This window comes from Dromiciops gliroides, chromosome 1, assembly GCF_019393635.1.
Source record: "Dromiciops gliroides isolate mDroGli1 chromosome 1, mDroGli1.pri, whole genome shotgun sequence".
Classification (NCBI taxonomy): Eukaryota; Metazoa; Chordata; class Mammalia; order Microbiotheria; family Microbiotheriidae; genus Dromiciops; species Dromiciops gliroides.
Window position 1 is genome coordinate 65903929 of NC_057861.1, and position 22217 is coordinate 65926145.

The 22217-nt window shown below is 40.2% G+C and overlaps 1 protein-coding gene across 2 annotated transcripts in view; it reads left to right on the forward strand.

Annotated features, from left to right (window-relative positions):
- Nucleotides 1-22217, forward strand: part of KDM4B (lysine demethylase 4B) — a 255297-nt gene that overhangs the window by 32564 nt on the left and 200516 nt on the right. For both annotated transcript variants that reach the window (XM_043986635.1, XM_043986644.1), the window contains exon 2: nucleotides 15699-15864. In XM_043986635.1, coding sequence (XP_043842570.1) covers nucleotides 15724-15864 — 141 coding nt within the window. In that variant the 5' untranslated portion in view covers nucleotides 15699-15723. The remainder of the gene's footprint in view (nucleotides 1-15698; nucleotides 15865-22217) is intronic.

Sequence of the window (22217 nt, forward strand, 5' to 3'; positions counted from 1 at the left end):
TTCTGTCTGAGGATGAGTGCACTTGTCTTTGCCATTACAGTATAAGTTCCTTGGAAGTAAGGACAATCTTTGTCCAAGTGATTATAAAGATTGAAGAATCTGCTCTATTACATCCCTGACAAATAGCCTTGAAGACTAACTGTGATGAGGATCTCATTATAGGTGCCCAGCCCGTTCTACTTTGGGGAAGTCATCATTGTTAGAGAATGCTTTTTAGCCAAAAAAATTCACCTCTAAAATGGGGGAGAACGATTGTATTTATCTCAGAAATTAAATGAGAAGTTTTGTTAAGCACTTTGCAAACCTTGAAACTAAAAGGTTAGCTCTTTCCATTCTTATTTTTTTATTTGAGGAATCCAAATAGAAACTGCTCTGGGACAAGTTGTTATTGTGCTATTGTTCTTTTTTTGTTTACTGTTCAATGGACAATTGGTCAGGTGAATAAAAGATTGCTTTTAATGTGTGAATAAAAGCTATTGCCATGTAAACTCATCTTCTGTAGGTTAACTGAAAGCAGCTTTGGCATCTTTCCAAGTGCAGAGAAAATGATGGGATGTTAAATATTTTATTGTTTCCACGTGATTTTGATTTCTTCCACTAAGCCTTATCATTTGAGAACTTTTCCTTACATTTAGTTTGGAATTTTTGAGGATTAGGCATGGTGACAACTAGTAAAATTGTTATGGGTCAGTGTTTTATATGGGTCAGTGTCTGGATGACAGTAAGCAATAGTTTTGTATGTGTATACTGTAGCTCCAGTGCAACTTTATTTATTTATTTATTTATTTTTAATGAGGTTTTGGTGAGGGTTAAGTGACTTGCCCAGGGTCACACAGCTAGTAAATGTCAAGTGTCTGAGGCCGGATTTGAATTTAGGTCCTCCTGAATCCAGGGCTGGTGCCACCTAGCTGCCCCTTCAGTGTAACTTACTTGTTGACTTTTTTGGGGGGGTGGGGGGTGGGGCACTGAGGGTTGAGTGACTTGCCCAGGGTCACACAGCTAGTAAGTGTTAAGTGTCTGAAGCCTGAATCCAGGACCGGAGCTTTATCCACTGCGCCACCTAACCACCACCCCCTACTTGTTGACTTTTTAAGGATATTTGAAGTTTGTATTTATCTAGCACAAGAATTTGTCATTTGTAATAATAGTGCCCTTTGTATCTTTGTAGCGAGTTCTTAGTTGCATAGTTTCTGCTGTTTGATCTTAGATCAGATTCAGCTTTAGACACTTATTAGCTGTGTGACCTCAGGAAAGTATCTATGCCTGCCTCATGTTTCCTCAATTGTAAAATGAGGAAATTATAGTACCTACCTTCCTGGATTCTGATCAGGATCAAATGGGGCATTTGTTGTTTTTTGTTTTTGTTTTTAGTGAGGCAATTGGGTTTAAGTGACTTGCCCAGGGTCACACAGCTAGTAAGTGTTAAGTGTCTTGAGGCCTGATTTGAACTCAGGTCCAGTGCTCTATCCACCACTCCACCTAGCCGCCCCCAAGATTATGTCTTAAATTAGGGCATTAGATTAGGTCTGTCTCTCCCTGCCTGCAGTGTGCTGCACTTACTGAATGTTGGTTAGATGCCACCTAGCTGCCCTGAATGGGGCATTTGTAAAGCACTTAGCACTGTGTTTGTTACATAGTAGGTGCTTAGTAAATGTTTACTTGCTGAGTTCCTTGGTAAAACCTTGTTGATTCATCAGTCCATGTTTCTTAAGGATGATTTCATAACAATTAAGTCTTAGGATTTTTGGTTTCAGTGACTTGATCTTGTATTGCTATCATAAACCTCTCCATTTATATGAAGAAATATATTTGATTCAGCAATTTGTTTTATGCTTCATTATTGATATATTATTTATGTGGCGCTATCTGTTCTTTCAGTAAGTCCAGCACCTATTCTTAGTCTTTACTCTGGGAAGTGCTTCAGAAGTATTTTTGTAAGTTTTTGACTTTTTTATCCTGTGATCCTGGAATGTCTATCAGTTTTCTTTTTGAGAGGGAAGTGTTAGTCTTTTAGTTTGAGGGGTAGCAATATTTTATGGCCCTTGGACGTCAGGCCCTTTGTTCTGTTATTGTACATTTTTATTTGGATACTTTATAAATCTGTTTTCTTCTATTATATTCTTATTGTTATTATGAACCTAAAGTTATTTGTGGCATTGAAGAAATACTTTTTTTGGAGGCTAAAAACAGTTTTTACCTGAAGCAAATGTGGAGACTGAGGATCAACTTTGTCCCTGTGTAACCTTCCCTTCCCTACTTTAATAGGGAAGTCTATGCAAACATATGCCCAACGTTTCCACTTAAAATTTTAAGTTCAGTAAGAATTAAGAACCTAATTATGTACAAAGCACTGCACTCACTGGGGGGAAGAGGAGAGGGAAAGATAGAAAATTCAGATAATGAAAATGCCCTCTGCTCCCATGGAATTAAAATCTATCCTGGAAACAGCCAGCTGTGATCCAAAACAGTAACAACAGTAGAAATGCTTGGAGTTTTCCATAATTCACCTCCTTCAGCTTCCTTTTTTTTTTTTTCTTCGTGTTTTCCCCATTAGAATGTAAACAGGGACTGGCTTTTTGCTCGTTTTTGTCTTCCCAGTTTTTAGCACAGAGCCTGGCACATGGTAAGTGCTTACGTGCTTATTGCCTAAGATCTTCGGAGATTTCTTATACCTTTAGATATCTTATACAATTCCATCACTATTTCTCAAACATCTGTCAAGTACTTGCGATCTCAAAGCACTGTACTGGGCCGAAGAATGCAAACAAAAGCCTCCCTGACCTCTTGGAGGTTACATTCAACTGCCAGAATGTAGGACACATAAGTATACACATGATGAGAGTACTGACAAGTAGAGAGGCCTGGCAAGATTCCCATAAAATCATACAATATTGAGTCATACAACAGAGGTTGTACCTTGGAGGAAACTTGAGATTCTAAGATGCAGACGTGAGGAGGCAATATACCTTCTAAGCTGCCTCTGGGCCTCACAACAACCTTGCGGGGTAGGTGCTTATAGTTGTTTTTAATCCTCATTTTACAGATGAGGAAACTGAGGCTCAGAATTGTTGGGCGAATTGCTCAGTCACATCCCCAGCCAGTCTGAACTCCTAGCTTTGACTCCACGCCTAGCTCTCTAGCTCATATGTCATGCTGCTTTCAAGAGGTGCTAAGAAAGTTCTGTGAAGGGGAAGCCAGGGAGGATTGTCAAGGAGATGAAGGAAGGCTTCAGTGAATTTCAGGATTGGCATTTGGGGTGATTGCTCTGTTTGCATTGCCTTATTGTAGTTCATGTCCAAGTTGTATAGTAGGGATGGGAGTGGAAAGTCCTTGTTGTCTTGGGTCGGGGTAGGAGGCCCAGGATTGGTAGTGGCTACAATCTCTTTTGGAAGAGGCTCCTTGTGCCTCCGTATTAGAAAGAACCTTTCTTCTAAAATGCCTGTTTCTAAAACTATGATGTAGGTTAGGGAATGTTAGATGCTGTAGAAGGGGGACAAACTTAGAGGCAGGGGATCCTCACAAATGAAAGAGAGGCTTAACTAAGGACCATCCCTGAACAAAGAGAAGTTTATTTGGGGGGCAACAGGTAAGCAGGATACCAGAACAAGGACTATTTAAAATCATGTCTTGTTCAAGCTCCTATTTTTATTTTTAATTATTTTTTAAGTTAAAAAAATGTTTTAAAAGGGGGAGAAAGTAAAGGCCTAGAAAGGTGGGGATTGTCTTGTTTAAAGCTATACAGTGAATTTCTGGCAGAGCTAGGGTTAGCACCCAGGCTAATGAAGCTCCTTGTTTAGATGGGACAGCACCAAGGGAAAGTACCAGTAAAAATGCAAATTGACAAGTAGCTTTTCATCGGCTATCTTGCTTCCTGTTTGTTCCTATTACTCAGCCTGGTCATTAAGAACAGTAAACAAACCATAGTTACAACTGTATGATATTAAGTTGGTGGAAGCTTCTGTGTAAACCAGAGGATTGGTACATTAGTACCAGTTATGTAGCCTTTTAATCCATAGGTTGGTTTTCATGGTAGTTTCTTCAGTGATTTGAGGCTATCTCCCTTAAAATAAGACTAAATTTCTGAAATTTTTATAAGCATTTGAAAGTTTGCAAACTACTTTACATGCTATTTCATTTCAGTTTGGTAACATCCCTGTGATATTGATAGTATGGGCATTTATCTCCATTTTACAAATGAGTAAACTGAGGCTCTAAAAAGCAGGATGTCTTCATAATTCTAAGGTCCAATACTCCAGCCAGTACAGCAGTGGAAATAAGACAATGACTGACACTCTGACTCGAGTAACAGTACTTTGGTTTTCTTATTGGAAGTTAGGGAACCTATGCTCCATGGAACCCTGGGTTTTGTTGCCAGCAGGGAATCTCAGAAAGGTAGGTGGGTGTGTGGTCTGGCACATCCTATGGTATCCTCCAATTTCACCTTCTTTTAAGAGCTTCTTATGCCTATATTGTTTGGTAATTTGTGCTGCCCTTTGGTCTTTTGTGAATCTACTTATATTTCTTTTTCTCCCGCCCCCCCCCCCCCATTTTTTTTTTTCGAGGCAGTGAGGGGTAAGTGACTTGCCTAGGGTCACACAGCTGGTGTCAAGTTTCTGAGGCTGGATTTGAACTAATGTCCTCCTGACTCCAAGACTGGTGCTTTATCCACTGCACCACCTAGCTGCCCCTATTTATATTTCTTATCTGTCTCAGTTTTCCCATCTATAAAATGAAGGCTTTGGACTAGATGAGCCCCTTTAGCTCCAAAATTAAATGACTGTGTCTCCATAATCTTAGTTTTTATTTTCAGAATGTACATTTTTGCATTAGACTACTCAGTTGGTAAAACAGGCTAATACTTATGCTACCGACCTCATACTTACGGTGAGAAACATCTTTATAAATGGATAGTAAAGTGCTATAGATTAACTATTTGGGAATTTAAAAAAAAAAATCTTTCCAAAAATACTTTCGAGTAGTCTCTGTTTAGATTGGGAACTGGGTTTTTTTTTTTTTTAACATTTGCTGCTCTACATCTTGTCTTCTCACCCTCCAACGAGCATACACATTATTTTTGAGCCCTATATATCAAACAACCTTTTCTTTTATATGCTGGAGAGCTGGCTTCACTAAAGGTTATATAATAGTAACTCATATTTGTGCAGTTCTGTATCATTTACAAAGACTATCCTTACTAACCTGGTAGGTATGTAGTGCAAATATTATCTCTGTTTTATAGAGCCAGAAAATCTGTGGCTCAGACCTAGTTGAAGATGATAATTGAAGAGAGTTTTATGAAGGGAATGCCCTTTTATAAATTCATTGACAGGATATAACTGTATATTTTGAGGCCTCTTGAAATGTCTTTTGATGAGATGAAGTACTCAAGCATGAGGCCATGCCAGGGCTTAAAATTCAGGTTTCTTGACCTAAATTCTAGAACAGATCATTAAAATGATGGTTGATGAAAATAGAGGAAGAGAAGCAGTGATTCCATCTCACAAAAAGCCATCATGATTTCATCAAGAACAGGTTATGCCAGACTAACTCCCTTTTTATTTAATAGAATCACTAAACTAATAGATAAGGGTAATGCTGTAGATAGTTTGCCTAGCCAAAGCTTTTCTGACCTGTTCTTGTGTAGAAGATCCAGAGGTATGTATTAGATGATAATACAGTCAGCTAGACTGAACTGATTGGTTGCATGGGCCAGGCTCAAAGGAGTTGTTAATGATTCCATGTCAGTATGGCAAGAAATTTCCAGTGGAGTGCCCCAGGGATCTCATCTTGAGCCTGTGCATTTAATGTTTTTATTAATGACTTTGATAAGATAGATATGGTATGCTCTTCCATTTTGCAGAAGGCGAGGTGGAATAGCTAGCACTGGTGAAGGACGGTAAAGATCCAGAAAAATCTTGACAGTCTGGGGCACTGAATCTAATAAAGTGGAATTCAGTAGTGATAAATACAGTCTTGACCAAAGACTACAAAAATTAACTTTCCAAGTGGAAGAGAGGTGTGGGTTAGACAGCCATTGTAAAAAATGATTACTCTATGTCTTTGATGATGCGGCAGCCAAAAAGCTGATGCTACCTTGGGTTGCATCAAGAGAGAAATAGCTTGCAGGAATAGGGTGGTGGTGCTAGTCTCATCACTCTGCCCTTATTAGGCCTCAGAAGGAAGCCAGAATGGCAGAAGGCCTGTTGGTACTGATTGAAGGAACTAGGCATGTTTAATTTGGAGATGAGACTCATGGGTGGCATGATAGTTTTCTTCATCAAGTTTGGGGCTGGATAATCACTTGTCAGGAATTTTATGGTTGGTTGTCCTTTTGGGCTACATATTGGAATAGTAAATGGCTGCTGAAGCCCTATCCAAATTTCAAATTTGGTGATTCTGTGACTTTTTTCTTCTGCTATTTAGTAGGACCCAATACATGTTGAAGGCAAGGACTTTCTCAGTTTGGTCTTTATAGCTCTAGTAACATGCCTAGCAGATTTTGGTGCTTCATAATGCTTATTGGTTATTCATTCATGTTGGACACATCACTGGATCTATCAGTATCTTGATTTGCTTGTTCACTAAGTGAGCTGATAAAGGGATGTAAAATCTTGTATGACTGCCCTATTGAAGGAGGGAGGATTTGCTAAGTCAAAGGTGTTGGGATTTCTTGAAAAATAAAACATTTATTAACATGATCCTTCTCAACTTTAGCATAATGGCCACTTAGTAAATATTGTGGGTCACCTAAAAGCCCTCTTGGATTTCTCAGCAGCCACCACACAAAAAAAGAAGTCTCGAATATACAGTAAAGCAAAGATTGGCTTATTCATATTGTTGGTGTATGGTTAGCCCGACCTCAGTGTAGCTAGGTTGCAGAGTACTGCATTAGAAAGAGCCCTGGATTTGGAATGAGAAGATCTGGGTTCAAAAACTGGTACTGATGTTGACTAGTCCTGAAACCATGTGATAGTCCCAATTACTTTAAAGGATCTGTTTCCTAATCTGTAAAATGAAGGAGGAAGGGAGAGAGGGTAGACTAGATGGTTTTTGAGGTCTCTACGACTCAGATGACTTGACATTCGACAAAAGCTGAAGCAAGTCAATCAAAATTGTCCTCAAGACTATGTTAAATACAACAGGATTCTTGTTTGCCTGGTTGGGAAGACCAAACATGGAGTAAGAAGACATGCTCCTGGCCCTGAAGGAATTTACAGTCTAGTAAAGGGAGAATAAGACACGCTCACAAAACAAATACCCAGGGAACTATGTATAACCTGCAAGTTCTAAACTGTGACTTAATCATAGTTCAGAGAGGGGGATCAGTGTATGGAAAGTAAGCAGCAAGCTTCATGTAGGAGGCCACCCATGATGTGGGCAAGACTTATGTAGGTAGAAGATGGCATTTTAGGGGAGAGTATGTATTGATTCTTTGCAAATATTTGTTGCATGCTTATTAGCAATTGGAGTTACAAAGATAAAGACTTGATTCTCCTGGAGATAACTGGAGATGAAGGAGCTAAGATAGATACAGGTATTCACTAGTGCAGAAGTAAGGTTCAGGTGGAGAGAGTTGGGGAGGATCACTTTTGTCTTGGCTTCAGAGAAAGTTGTGTGGGAGAGGTGGACTTGGAGACTGGCTGCTAAAGGGTAGGTGGAATTTCCTCAAAGTGATTTGGGATGTGGGGTGGGGTGGGGCTGAGCATTAACTGGCAGAGGCAAGAAAGTACAGAATGTGTTTAGGGAGCATCAGGTTTGACTGGAGCATCTGATCCTGCAACCGGGACGGCTAGAATGGGAGGAGAGGTTAGAAAAGGTAGGTAGGTTGGGCTAATGAGTTTGGACTTTATTCAGTAGGCAAAGGGAGACCACTTTTTTTTTTGAACAGAAAAATGATATGAGAAGTAAGCTTTTATGGAAATGAATCTGGCAGGTAGGTGGGTAGGTTGGATTGGAGAAGCAAGGGAGTGATTAGAGGGTAGGAAGTCAAGTTAGTTTTTTGGTTAGGATGGTGCCAGTGGGCCTGGCTAGAAAAGCTACTTGGGGAAGACTTGTTAGAGGTAATGGTTGTTTTTATTAGGGTGGGGAGGAAAGGGGTCAAAGATTTGAACTGGTGAGGAAGATTACTTTTAGTTACAGAAGTAGGGAATTCAGTAGAAGTTGATGGTTGTGGTGGGGGTGGGGAAGTTTGAGATGCCAGTAGTTGAAAATCCAAGTAGATGAAAATGGGGTTTCGTAATTTGCTCACTCAGGACAAGAGGGTGAGGCTGAAAAATATAGATACAACAGCTACCTAGATACATAGAGGTGAGAGTTGAAAATTTGGGGAATAGTTGAGCTATCTAAAGGAAATAGAAGATAAAATGATCCCTATACTTGGATATGGAGAGGGTTTGCAGACACATATTTGGGGCCATGTAGGAATGGGGCAAAGGAGGAACCTAGAACTAGATGCATGAAAAAGGAATAAGTATGGATTGATAACAGAACCCTGAGGAGACCCACCTGGCTGGAACAGAGGTTTCCTCTTGGGGAAGTAGTGCCAGACCAGTTTGGTTAAATAGATGGGGAAAGAGGAGGGGTCAGATTATGAAGGACTTTGACAGTCAAAGAAGAGCTAAGCGGGGCAGCTAGGTGGCACAGTGGATAAAGTACCGGCCCTGGATTCAGGAGGACCTGAGTTCAAATCCAGCCTCAGACACTCGACACTTACTAGCTGTGTGACCTTGGGCAAATCACTTAACCCCCATTGCCCCGCAAAAAAAAAAAAAAAAAGAGAGCTAAGATTTATTTGTTTGACTTGCCCAGGGTCACACAGCTAGTATCAAGTGTTTGAGGTCAGATTTGAACTCAGGTCCTCCTGAATCCAGGGCTGGTGCTTTATCCACTGCACCACCCAGCCGCCCTTGAAGAATTAAGATTTAATTTAAGTCTAATTCCTGGGAAGAGATAGGCCTTTTCATAAGGGACAGCATGAACCAGTACAGACACGGGCTTCCCACAGTTTACCAACAGCTCTCTTGGATTTCAGCCTTTAAACACACACATGGTGTTCCATAGGATTTAGGTGGTGAAACTTCTCATTTCACCTAATTCATAAGAGCCATTTGAAAGTAGGTGAAAGTTTCTTTTAGTAGGCACTTCTACACGCTGCTAAGGGATATTAAGCATCGTTGTTAACATTTTGATTGTATGTTCTCCCAAATTAGGCCAAAGTGGACCTTTATAATAATGAAAATAATTAATGAATTTGGTGCTACTCTTGATTTGTATCATTAACAAGCCCATTAAATAAAATAGATAGATAAATCCCCTTATAGATAAATTCCCGACTAGGATTAATGTTTTCAAGTTTGAAGGGGGTTTGTGTAGATATCAATGTAGACCAGCTATTTCATTTTACAGTGACTTTTCAAGTAATTTGAAGGGAAAATAGTAAGATGGAAGGATTTGAATTCATGCCCTTTGATTCCAGATTTTGTTTTCTACTATTCCACCCTGTCTCCATAATGGTATATCCATGCCCTTTGAGAAAGCTTACATACACACAGTCTGTAGAGGCCCTCTGTCAGCAGATCCCTCAAGGGCCACTTCTTACTGATGCTGTGCTTTTTGGTGGCAGAGGCAGGCATAGGGAGCCGGCTTATAGGGTGTTATCATGGGGACCCGCTGACTCTCTTTGGATAGACTTGCCTAATAGCAGATTCCACAGCAAATTGTTTAAAAGGAAGATTTCAAGGATTGTTAATTTAAAAATCTGGTCCTTGGATCTGGTAGCATGTTGTGAATGTTATCAAAAGGCATTTTATTTGTGACAGTTTTTTCATCTGTACAAAAGTGTTGTATTTATCTCTAGGAACTCCTTTAGCTTTAGTGTTGTAGTCTACATTTTGAAGGTCTTACATTAGCTTGGGGGAACATATTTGATAAGCTACATGACTTCACCTATAAAATGGAATGCCTGCCTCTTATAACTATGAGGAATGAGGAAAATCTTCATAAACTTTCAGGCAGTAGAAGTGGTAGCTATTTTAGCTTTTTATTTTGGGTGTCTTTCTATGGTTCTATAAGACTAGAAGCCTCAGGTAGACAAGAACTGTATTTAATCTGTAACCTTTGTACCTCTTGTTCTCTTCTTGCTTAATTAAGTGCTCCACAGCAAATAGACACTTAATGTTTGAATATGTTGTTAAATTGAACTAAGAAGTAGGAAGTATATTGTCATGGAAAGAATGCTAGACTTTGAATCTGAAGATCTAGTTTAAGGTTGAGCTCTATCAAATGCTTTGGGACTTTGGGCAAGGTGGTTAAGCTCTGTGGGATTCAGTTTCCTTATCTCTAAAATGGTACCAATAATAATATCTGTTACCCAGCTCACAGGATGATTAAAAAAAATCTTTGAAGTCCTATAGAAATGAGATCTCTTGGGTACTATGTAAATTGAGGTATTAGACTTTTGGCCAACACTCTCCAGTGCAGCCCAATATCAGATTAAAATATAATTGGAAAATATTTGACAAAATGAATAAAAATAGAATAAAACATAGGTAACATTACATTTTGAAACCCTAACAGTCAGTATGTGGCCTGCAGGAATCCTTGTGTACAGGTTAGTGCGGGATGGAGGGGGGTAGGGGTGGGGGTATTCTATTGGACTTTGACACCACTAATGTAAATCATATTAGGGTTTCAAAACTTAAGACCTTTCTCACTGTTGGGAACCAGAGCATACTTTAGCCTTTCAGAGAACACCATAAGCAATTCATGGCTTCTAAAGAACTTTTTTTAGTGACCTGTGTTCTTTCAGTACAAGTTTACCTGCTGGGAACAAAATAAGGAAATATAAAAACAGCATACACAATGATTACAGCTTGGTATGTGAAAAGAACAAAAGAGCCCCAACAAACCCAAAGGTGAAGGCTGTGTAATTAGAAGAACCAAGAAGCTTTGGCCCTTGAAGAATTCAGAAAACATACATTACTCCCTTCTTTGACAGTGGGAGAGACTGTGGATGTGAAAAAATAGCTTATACGTTGTCAGATGTCATTGAAGTGTGTTGGTTGGTTTGGCTAGGGGAAGGGAAGAAGTGTAGTCAGTTGCTAATGAAGGTGATATAAAACCAAAAAGAATATTTTTAAAAAAGGTAACATGCTTAGCTGGGCATGTTTTGTGCATTGGCATTGAACTTCCCAGTGGTGATCTACTTGCCACCATAGGAATGCTAAGCTTGTATGGGACATCAGAACAGATCCACAGTTGAACCCAATACAGCTCTGAGGCAGGAGATGGGACTGGAGGCTTTGCTGGCAACTCTCAGAGCCCCTAGAGGTGCCCTGCTGCCTCTGAGATGCTAAGTGTCAATCATTGCAGACCTAAGCTCACCTGATTTTTTTGGTCGTAGTGTTGACTAGGCTGAGCTTGCCGTCCTTTAAGCCACTTATATTTTTCACTGTATATATGCATATATATAGTTTATGTGTATATGTGTATATATTTTAAGACCATCAGTTTCTCAGGAGCACTTTCACTTGTCATATTTCTTCCTTGTAAAAGATTGTCTCCAGCTGTTATTCCTCTCCCAGTCCTCAAATTTGCTTTCTCGCTATTTTGCATGTATGTACACATTGTTTTTCTTGTTTTATCATAAAAGTATTTTATTATTTTCCAGTTACATGTAAAGATAGTTGGACATTTTTCATAAGATTTTTAGTTCCAAATTTTTTCTCCCTCCCTCCTTTCCCTTGCCCCCCTCCCCAAGACAGAAAACAATCTGATATAGGTTATATATGTACAATCACATTAAACATATTTCTACATTAGTCATGTTGTGAAAGAAGAATCAGAACAAAAAAGAAAAGCAATAAAAAAGTAGAAACAGTATGGTTCAATCTACATTCAGAATCCACAGTTCTTTTTTCTGGATATGGAGAACATTCAGTCGTGAGTTCTTTGGAACTGTTCTGGATCATTGCACTGCTGCAAAGAGCCAAATCTATCACAGTTGATCATCATACAGTGTTGCTGTTACTGTGTACAATGTTCTCTTGGTTCTGCTCACCTCACTCAGCATCAGTCCATTTAAGCCTTTCCAGGGTTTTCCGAAGTCGGCCTGCTCATTATTTTTTTCTTTCTTTTTTCCCCCTGCTCATTCTTTCTTTTTTTTTTGGCGGGGCAATGAGGGTTAAGTGACTTGCCCAGGGTCACACAGCTAGTAAGTGTCACGTGTCTGAGGCCGGGTTTGAACTCAGGTCCTCCTGAATCCAGGGCCTGTGCTTTATCCACTGTGTCAACCTAGCTGCCCTCCCTGCTCATTATTTCTTACAGCACAGTAGTATTCCATGATCTTCATATATACCACAACTTGTTTAGCCATTCCCCAAATGATGCGCAGTCCATTGATTTCCAATTCTTTGCCACCACAAAGAGAGCTGCTATAAATATTTTTGTACATGTGGTTCCTTTTCCCTTTTCTATGATCTCTTTGGGATACAGACCTAGTAGTGGTATTACTGGGTCAAAGGGTTTGTACAGTCCCATAGCCTTTTGGGCATGGTTCCAAATTGCTCACCAGAATGGTTGGATAAGCTCACAATTCCACCAACAATGCATTTCTTTACCCCGACCCACCCCCCCAAGACTATATGCTTCTTGAGAACAGGGGCTGTTTTCATTGTTTATTTTTGTACGACTAGCACTTAGCACAGTTTTTGTCACATAGTAAGTCTAAAATATTTGTTGATATTTGCGTAAATTATACAATTGATATTTGTATACTTTGGTATGTGTATATGTGAATATATGCAATATTTGTATATGTATGCATGTATAGATTTATATTTATGTGACTGGTGGTGCTATTTATAGAGCCCTGGGCTTGGAGTCAGGAAGACTTGAATTCAAAAGTAGCCTCAGACACTAGCTGTGTGACCTTGGGCAAGTCACTTACCCTTCTTGTTTATTCAGCTCTTTAAAATGGCGATAATCATAGCACCTACAAATGAAATGATATTTGTAAAAAATCGCTTAGCACAGTGCCTGCAGTAGGCACTGTAGAAATGCTTATTCCTGGGGGGCAGCCAGGTGGTGCAGTGGATAAAGCACCGGCTCTGGATTCAGGAGGACTTGAGTTCAAATTTGGTCTCAGTTACTTGACACTTACTAGCTGTGTGACCCTGGGCAAGTCACTTAACCCTCATTGCCCCTCTCCCCCCCAAAAGAAAAGAAATGCTTATCCCCTTCCCACCTGTAAGGGTGCCATAAGTGGAATTTGGGAGATCTGGGTTCTAGTCTCTGCTTTGTCATTTCACTGTGTCACTTTGGGCAAGTCACTTTACTGTTTTGAGTCTGTTTCCAATCTGTAAAATATGTACTCGCTAAACTTACTGGGGGCATTGTGAGGAAAGAACTTTACAAACTTTAAAACCTCATTGTTTATCAACACATTTAGACATTAAGATGCTTGCCATTGGGGGTTGACATTTTTCACCATGCTTCCAGCATCTAGCACTGTCCCTTGTGCAGCCAGAACTGGCTAGATCAAACCACCCTTCCATTCTGCTCTGAGGCTTCCTGTGTTGGAACGCCATTACTTTGAAAGCAAGTGCCTAGAAATGGTGCTGCTGCCTGTACATAGTTACTCTCGGCCATACCCATTCTCTCAAAGCTTCTGTCCCCAGAGCTCTGAGTAAATAAACATCCTTTCTGTTCTTTTCTTAGTCAGCTGTATTCCTAGAAGGAACACAATGCCCTCTAGTGACTTCTGTGGGAGAGTACGTGCAGGGGGAGGGAGCCCTTGCTTTGTTTGCATAAGGCTTGGGTTGAATTTTTACCCTCTTCTTTCATAGAGAGCAGTCTAGCTTTGAATAAAGAGTAATTTTCCAGTACAGTGAAAATACAGCTTAATAGTTAAGATTCGAGTCGCACAATGGTTGGCTTTGTTTCCTGTTTGAAAAAACTTACACATTTTTGCCAATTTCATTGGTGGCATTCAGTTCATTTTAATTTTAGTACTAAAAAACCTGGCTTATGAAAGTCTGGCTTTAACAAGAAAATGGAATAGTCCTAAACCTTTTTCTAGCGTTTACATATGTGTTGTGTCCATAAGCCCTTCATTTCTATCAAGATAGGGGAATTCAGTGGCATGTTCTCTCTAAATGTAGACCAAGGCCTTTGATGCCAGTAATAGTCATTGTAAAGAATTTTAGTGGTATGTTATTTCATTTTCTCTTCATGGCAGACCTGTGATTTAGGCAGGGTTGATTAGCATCTCCAGCATTTATTATACACCTATGTTCCAGCAGTGTCTGCCCTCTAGGAACTTAGACATTCTGTTTTGGAGAAACAGCTTCCAGGTGAGTATATGCTGACTCTATGTACAGAGTAAATACAAAGTAGTTAAAGGGTAGGGCAGTATTAGTTGGGGGGGGAGGGGGTTGGAATCAGAAAAGGCTTCCTACACAAAGTGAGACTTGAGCTGGGTCTTAAAGGAAGTAAAAGCATTTAGGAGAAGACAGCCGGCCTAAAATGTTGGAGCAGAGATACAGCGAAGGGAAGAACTGCAAGGTAGTAGTGAGTTTGTCTAGACTGGAACTGGTAGGGAGTATGCATAAGGAGGCTGGAAAGTTAGGCTTGCAATAAATAGGTTGTCCAGGGCTTTGAAAGCCTTTAAAAGTTTGCTTTAATCGGAGAGGCAGTATGGAGCTGTTGGAGTTCATTGGATTGGCAGCTGTGTGAGGGAGGGGGTTGTGGTGGGGGAAACCACTTTTACAGTTGAGGAAACAGATTCAGAGGTAAAATGACTTGCCCGAGATCACTTAGCTAGCCAAGGGAAAGTCAGAATTAAAACCCAGCCAGGCCTTCTGACTCAACGGCTCTTTCCATCTCTCTCAAACTCAAGGTTGACTGTTACTGTATTAGGAGAGATATTCAGTGTTTACTGAATAGTTCCTAGGTTAATTCGTTTTTGAAATACTCTTTTGAAGTAGAACAGCAGCCACCAGTTGAATAAACAAACCATTAGGTAGAAAACAATTGTGAGGACAGGCAGAATCCAGTGTGCCCCAATGGATTTTGGTTGATAATTCGTAGAACGAAATTAAGACATACACAAAAGACCATCTGCCTCTCCACAGTGGCTAGTGATACTATCTCCTGCCAAAATCCAATTAAGAAGTGGCTGAAGGCTATTGATTTCAAGATAATGACTTGAGTGTAAATGTGTGCTATGAAAGCCTATTTCTGAGGATGCCTTTAACTGTCAAAGTATACTAAAAATCGTTCTTTCCTAGACTGTATTTCTTTTTAAAATAGGAGGCTTTTCTATGAATTCATATAAATGTATCTTAGTGTCTTGTATCCTTTTTCTTTAAGAAAAATGAATTAGCCTTAGTATTTTTTCTCTCTCTCTTTTTTTTTTTTTGGCGGAGCAATAAGGGTTAAGTGACTTGCCCAGGGTCACACAGCCAGTAAGTGTCAAGCGTCTGAGGTCCGATTTGAACTAAGGTTCTCCTGAATCCAGGTCTGGTGCTTTATCCGCTGTGCCACCTAGCTGCCTCAGTCTTAGTATTTTCTGTCATTATACAAGTCTGACTCTCTCCATTAGTCTCTTGTTCTTAGAAAGGTTTTTTGTAAAGATTCAACACCAAAGTGATGTTTCCTTATTAAATCATGTTTTTGTTGTGGTTTTTTTTTTCTCATAGGTTTGGTACTGAGCCATTTGGAATCATGGGGTCCGAGAATCCAAGTCCACAGAACCCTAGCTGCAAGATCATGACCTTCCGCCCTACAATTGAGGAGTTTCAGGACTTTGGAAAATACGTGGCCTACATTGAATCCCAGGGAGCTCACCGAGCAGGACTGGCTAAGGTCAGCTAAAAGCCTGGATGGCTACTTTCCCCTAGTTCTCTTCCTTACCAGCAGCTCATGAAGTAGTGTCAGCATTTAGGTCTTAGGCTGTTTTAAAGGCCATTCATTTATTTAATCAATGTCAGTTGCCAACTGTGTTCAAAGCACTGTACTGGACACTGGGACACATATACCGTTTAGAAAGACATGGTCTTTGGTAGAACTTTCATTCTAGAGGGGAGATAAGACACAAACAGTGACAATATAGAAATGAGTTAGACTCAAAACCAAATCCTTCCTGAAGTCTGAGGGGGAAATTGTTACTGACTGAGGATCAGATTTCAAGGTGGTTGCATTTAAAGGACCTTACCTTTTAAAGGTAAGAATTCAACAGATGAAGAGAGGGAGAGAGGACTTTCTAGGCCCAGGGAATAGCATGTACAGAACCGAGGACTTGTGTGGGAGGGAAACAATAGAGGGGAAGCATATGAGAGAAGCAAAGGAGGGCTGGTCCAGCCTGATTGTCATGAGCCTTAAAGACAGAGAATTTTGATCTTGGTAGAGAACAGGTAGCCATGGTAGGGCTCTGAGCAATGTAGTGACATAGAGCTGCGCATAAGGCAGGTGATTCCAGCAGTAGTATGCAGAATAGTTGAGACAGGTAAGGATGAGAAGACTTTTAAGAGGGGTTACTGAAGTAGTCCAGGCAGGTTGTAATGATTATTGCTACGGGGTTGGACACAAGAAGTCAGGAGGAATAAGACTGATGCTAGAATAGCTCTGTTGACTACCTATTTCCGTTAGGGAAATATTTTACTTTGGTAGGAAAAGAATGGACACAGATGGTTTTATGGATCACTTCTCATTAGAGTTAGCTGAGAAACTTCCCATTGAAGCCTAACCTAAGATGTAGAGTGCTCATTGTGAAAGGCCACAAGACAGGGTCCCTGGCTCTTAAATGAACAAAAGGGTCAAATTGATAACTTGTTTGGCTATATGAGGGTAGGGTGATTGCCAGACAGCTGTAGTTATTCCTGTTCTTGCAAGGTTTTGTCCACATTTTCTGTATTAACTGATTGTCCCAAGTTACTCCAAACAGTGTATTGTCATACTTTTGTTTCACAGGAAAGACTGCCCTTCTGATATGACTTCATTATTGACTTTTCCCCAGGTGCTTAGATTAAAGGTCGATGGTTTAATCCGCGTCCTAAAGGCCCAAGGCCTGGAAGAAAATTTATATTGCAGGAAAAAGAAATGGAGATCCAGTGCATTCTCCTTTCTTTTAATTATCTGCTGCTTATTTGCCTTAGTTGCCTAGTCTTTCCATGGGACTCCAATCTGTCTCCTGGACCTCTTTACCTCAAACTCAGTACTCCCCAAACTGAACTTATCACCTCTGCTTATATGATGAACCTTCTAAATTATCTGTTTCTGTTGATGAATGGCATCAACATCCTCCCAGTTACTCAGGCTCAAAACCTGTCATATTTGTCTCTTCTTTTGCCTTCATCCCATGGAATCTAAAAATAGCCAGATCCCATACTATGGATCCTGTCTCTGTAATATCTCTTGCATCTGTCTTTACTTTTTTTTTGCTGGGCAATGAAGGTTAAGTGACTTGCCCAGGGTCACACAGCTAGTAAGTGTCAAGTGTCTAAGGTCAGATTTGAACTCAGTGTCCCTTCCTCTTAGTTCACACTGCCACCACCCAGTTTGAGGCCTTTATCTCCTCTCACCTGGACTAATAGAAAACAGTTAGGGAAGCTATTATGTTAACTATTAAAACTATTTCCTGTCTTACTTATAATCATGCCAAAGAGTAAATGAAATGAAAATGAAAAAAACTTCTTACCTGTTGGGCAATATATATCCCATCATAATCTTTCTTCAATCTTTTTTAGCCTCATTTTACACTACTCCCCTTCAGGCATTGTGTTTTGGGCAAACATCTTTACTTGTCTCCTACCTCCTTCTTAAATTTGTATGGGTCATAGACCTGGAATAAACTCTGCCCTGCTGAAATTCTTCTCCTTCAAGGCTCAATTTACTTTCTCTCATGAAACCTTCCCTGAACTTACTCCTGCCCCAGGGGAATTATATTGATTTGTATCCATGCCATGTCATCTATTACATTGTCAGTGACTTGACACCAAGGTCTTACACATGGTAGTTGCTTAAGAAATGTTTGTTGAATTGAATTGATCCTAGTAGGTATAAGCTTACGGAAATATGAAATATTTAAGGAAGTACCAACATCTGGTCTTAGAAAAAAAATTTAGAGTAAAAATTTTAATCACATAATCACATTTTTTTACAAAAAATTTTCCTCAGAGTTCTCTAAAATATCTAATATCCATTATACAAAGTTTTATTTATATATGACTTCTTTGGAACATGTTATTTACATATGTGTGAAAAGGGGGACAGAAGTTCAGACAAGTGGGACAGTTTGTTACTTAACATGTTAAATTTAGTAAATACTTCTAAAAACTCTTCATGCTGTAGTTTATATATATAAAATATTTTTTTCACTTTATAGACTGACACATTTTGTTAGGATAGTGGAGATTTGAAATCTTCATTTTTTAAAAAAAGATTTAGGTTTGGCAGCACTTGGAAACTAACTTTTTCATTGATTTTCATTGTGAAACTTTATGATAATTTTTTGATAACGTTTTTATTTAAAATTTTGAGATCTAAATTCCATCCTTCCTTCCTTCCCTTCCCTCCCCCCTTCTGAGGCAGTAAGCAATCAGATATAGGTTATTATACTTGTGCAATTATGTAAAACATTACTATATTAGTCATTTAGTACAAGAAAACTAAAATAAAAGAAAGAAAATAAGAGTGAAAAGTAGTAAGCTTCAGTCTGTGTTCAGTCAATTTCAATTCTTTCTTTGGAGGTAGATAGTAAGTCTGCTTCATTGTCAGTCACTTGGGATTGTCTTGGATCATTGCATTGCTGACAGTAGTTATGAGAAAAAATTTTTTTAATTGGTTCATAGGCTCCTGGATATAGAGCTGGAAGGGACCGTAGAGGCCCCCCCTGGTCCAGTGCCTTCTTTCTGTTGTTCAGTTGTGTCCTGCTCTTCATGCCCCTGTGTATGCCAGTACTGTTTGTGGGGTTTTCTTGGCAAAGATAGTGGAGTGGTTTGCCATTTCCTTCTTCAGTGGATTACGGCAAATAGAGGTTAATTGACTTGCCCAGGGTCACACAGCTAATGAGTATCTGAGGCCAGATGTGAACTCTGGTCTTCCTGACTCCAAGGCTAGGGCTTTATCCACTGAGCCATCTAGCTGCCTCATAAAGGGAGGTTGAGTGGGCTCTGAAGGTTGTACATGGAACAGGCATCAGTGTAAGGATTTGAACTCATGCTGTGGCAGTAAAGCCAGTATTCTACATTACACCATTCTCTGACTCTACTGAGGAGCAAACTTGAGGTCCAGGCAGCTATTGGTATCCTCTGGGATAAGAAAAAGAATTGAAATCATTGTAGCAGCGTTACATTCAGACTGCACAATGAGTTTATTTTCCCCACTGTCTTTCCTCAGTATACTTTGTCCTATAGTAGGATTTTGTGAACTAGAAACCGGCTTGTCTGTTCTGCCATCTCCTGCTGTCCCTAGAGAGCTGGAGCCGGGTGGGACCTCAGCAACCAGCCAGTCCATTCAGCATCCTTACTTCACAGCAGAGGCGGCTGAAGTGTAAGACCTTGTGCCAGCTCACATAAGCAGTCAGCAACAGAGTTAAAGCCAGAGGCAGTGTGTTATTCAGTGTAGTTTCCCCTTTCCGTGCCCTAGCTGACTGACCTTACTTGGTGAGAAAAGTAGCAGGGTGGGAGTGCCTTCTTTCCTCCTCCACCTTAAAACTCTGCTCCATAGTTGCCCTTTTGTCCTTTCCTTCAGGCTCTGAGGAAAACGTGGTCCTACATTTCCAAGGTCAGGCACTTGTGTCCTAGATCCTTTTCCTCACCTTTCTTCAGAGAACTTGACCCTGTGATCACTGTCTCACTCTAATGCTTTTTCTCTCTTTAGCCATTGGCTCTTTATCTACAGTTTACAAATAAGCCCAGGTCTCTCCCATTCTTTGTTTGTTTGTTTTGGTGGGGCAAAAGTGACTTGCCCAGGGTCTCACACAGCTAGTAAGTGTCAAGTGTCTGAGGCTGGATTTGAACTCAGGTCCCCCTGAATCCAGGGCTGGTGCTCTATCCACTGCACCACCCAGCTGCCCCTCTCTCCCGTTCTTTAAAGAGAAAAATAAAACAAAACTTTACTTGACCTTGCCGTCCCTTGAAGCTTCCATCTTATATTTCTACTACAATTCACAGCCCAAACTCATGAAAAAAGTAATCTACATTCCCTATCATAGCTTCATTTTCTGCTTACTTCTTGGCCCCTTGCATTCTGTCTTCTGATCCCATGATATGACTGAGATTGTTTTGTCCCAGGTTACCCAATATCCTTTAATTGCTAAATTCTTTGGAATTTAGTGTCAGTGGAAGAGAGAGGCGTGAAGACCATGGAACCTTGGGAAGGTGGTATATCCAGTAGACTAGGTCATATATGTCCCACCATAGAGAAGAAGGTTTCTTTTCCCTTCCATCCTTCCAGCTTCCCTGTGCTACATTTGGTTCTGGCCTCCAGGATAAGAACTCTCTTTAGCCTACCATTTAAAACTCTCTACAGAGTGGCTCTAACTTACCTTTTCAGGTTTATTTCCTATGATTCCCTTTCAAATACTTTACATTTCAGCTGCATTAAACATTATGTTGGCTGTTTGTCGAAGGTCTCATCTCTTCCTGCCTGTCATTTAGTTGCATTTTAGAGAGATCAAGTGACATGCCCAGGACACATAAGAAAGGGCAGTTGGGACTTGGATTGAGGTTGACTTACCCCAAGTACAACATCTTTATTTCTCTTTTTATATTTTCTTTTTTTTTTTTAAGTGAGGCAATTGGGGTTAAGTGACTTGCCCAGGGTCACACAGCTAGCAAGTGTTAAGTGTCTGAAGCCGGATTTGAACTCATGTACTCCTGACTCCAGGGCTGGTGCTCTATCCACTGCGCCATCTAGCTGCCCCTCTTTTTATATTTTCTTAAGCTTTACTGTGATGCTCTTTTAGTTTTTAAACATCAGTGTTAATTTCCAGTGATTCCCTTGCATCCCAGCAGAACCTTTGTTTAGATCTTTTCTTCATTTTATACCTATATTCATTCTACCACATCTAAGAGGCAAGTTACATTTCCTCCTCAGTCCTCATCTCATACCTCTTCCTGCTAGCCGATCTATTTATTTCTCCTTGCTTTATGCACACATAAGGAAGCAGAGAGGACCTGGGGTCCAGTTGTGCTTTGACATTTTATTTATCACTTATGTAACCTTTAGTAAGTCATTGAACCTCCCACTGTTTCTAATCTTCTCATTAGTGAAATGAGACTAGATAACCCTAAAGGTCCCTTCTAGTTCTAAATAAATTATCAAGTAAGGACATAATTAACAATGAGAGAAGCAAAAGTATAGTAGAACAAACACCAGTCTTGGAGTCCTAATATCTGGGTTCAAGTCCTGATTATTCTATCACTTATTATGTTTGTGACCTGAAGCAAAGGTAATGAGGGAAATGCATTCTAGGTTTGGAGAATGGTTGGCGCAGATGTGTGGAGATAGGAGATCAAGCATCCTGTGTGAGGAAGAGAGAGGCTAGTTTGGCTGGTGTAGAAAGGGGAGCCACATATAGCAAGTCTGAAAAGACAGGCTGGGGCCAAGTTCTTTAGGGCTTTAAAAGAAGACTTTATAGTTTATTCTAGAAGCAATAGGAAGCCACCAGAGTTGGTTGAGTGACAGTGAGTGATAGACAGATCTGCACTTAAGGAACATTACTCCAGCAGAAGTGGGGGATGGATTAGAGTAGTGAGAGACTTGAGATAGGGAGACCAGTTAGCATGCTGTTACTGGTAATCTGAATAAAATATACTGAGGGCCTGAGCTAAGGTGGTAGTTGTGTGAGTGGAATCAGATGTGAGAGAGGGAGAGTGAGAAATTGGGGATAATGCCAGGGTTATGAACCTAAGAGTTGGAAGGATGGTGGTACCTTCACCAGAAACAGGAAAGTGTGGGAGAGGGGAAGCTTTAGCAGGAAAGAGTTCAGTTTTGGACATGTTAAATTTAAGATGTCTGTGGGACATCCAGTTTGAAATGTCTAGTGGCCAACTGATGATATGGGGCTGAAATTTAGGTGAGAGTCTGGAGCTGGACACATAGTTTTGAGACCCTCCATAGAGATAGTAGTAAAACCCATGGGAGCTGATGAGGTTACCTTGAGATAGAGTGGAGAGTTTAGAGGGAGAAGAGGAGAGAACCTAGATTAGAATCTT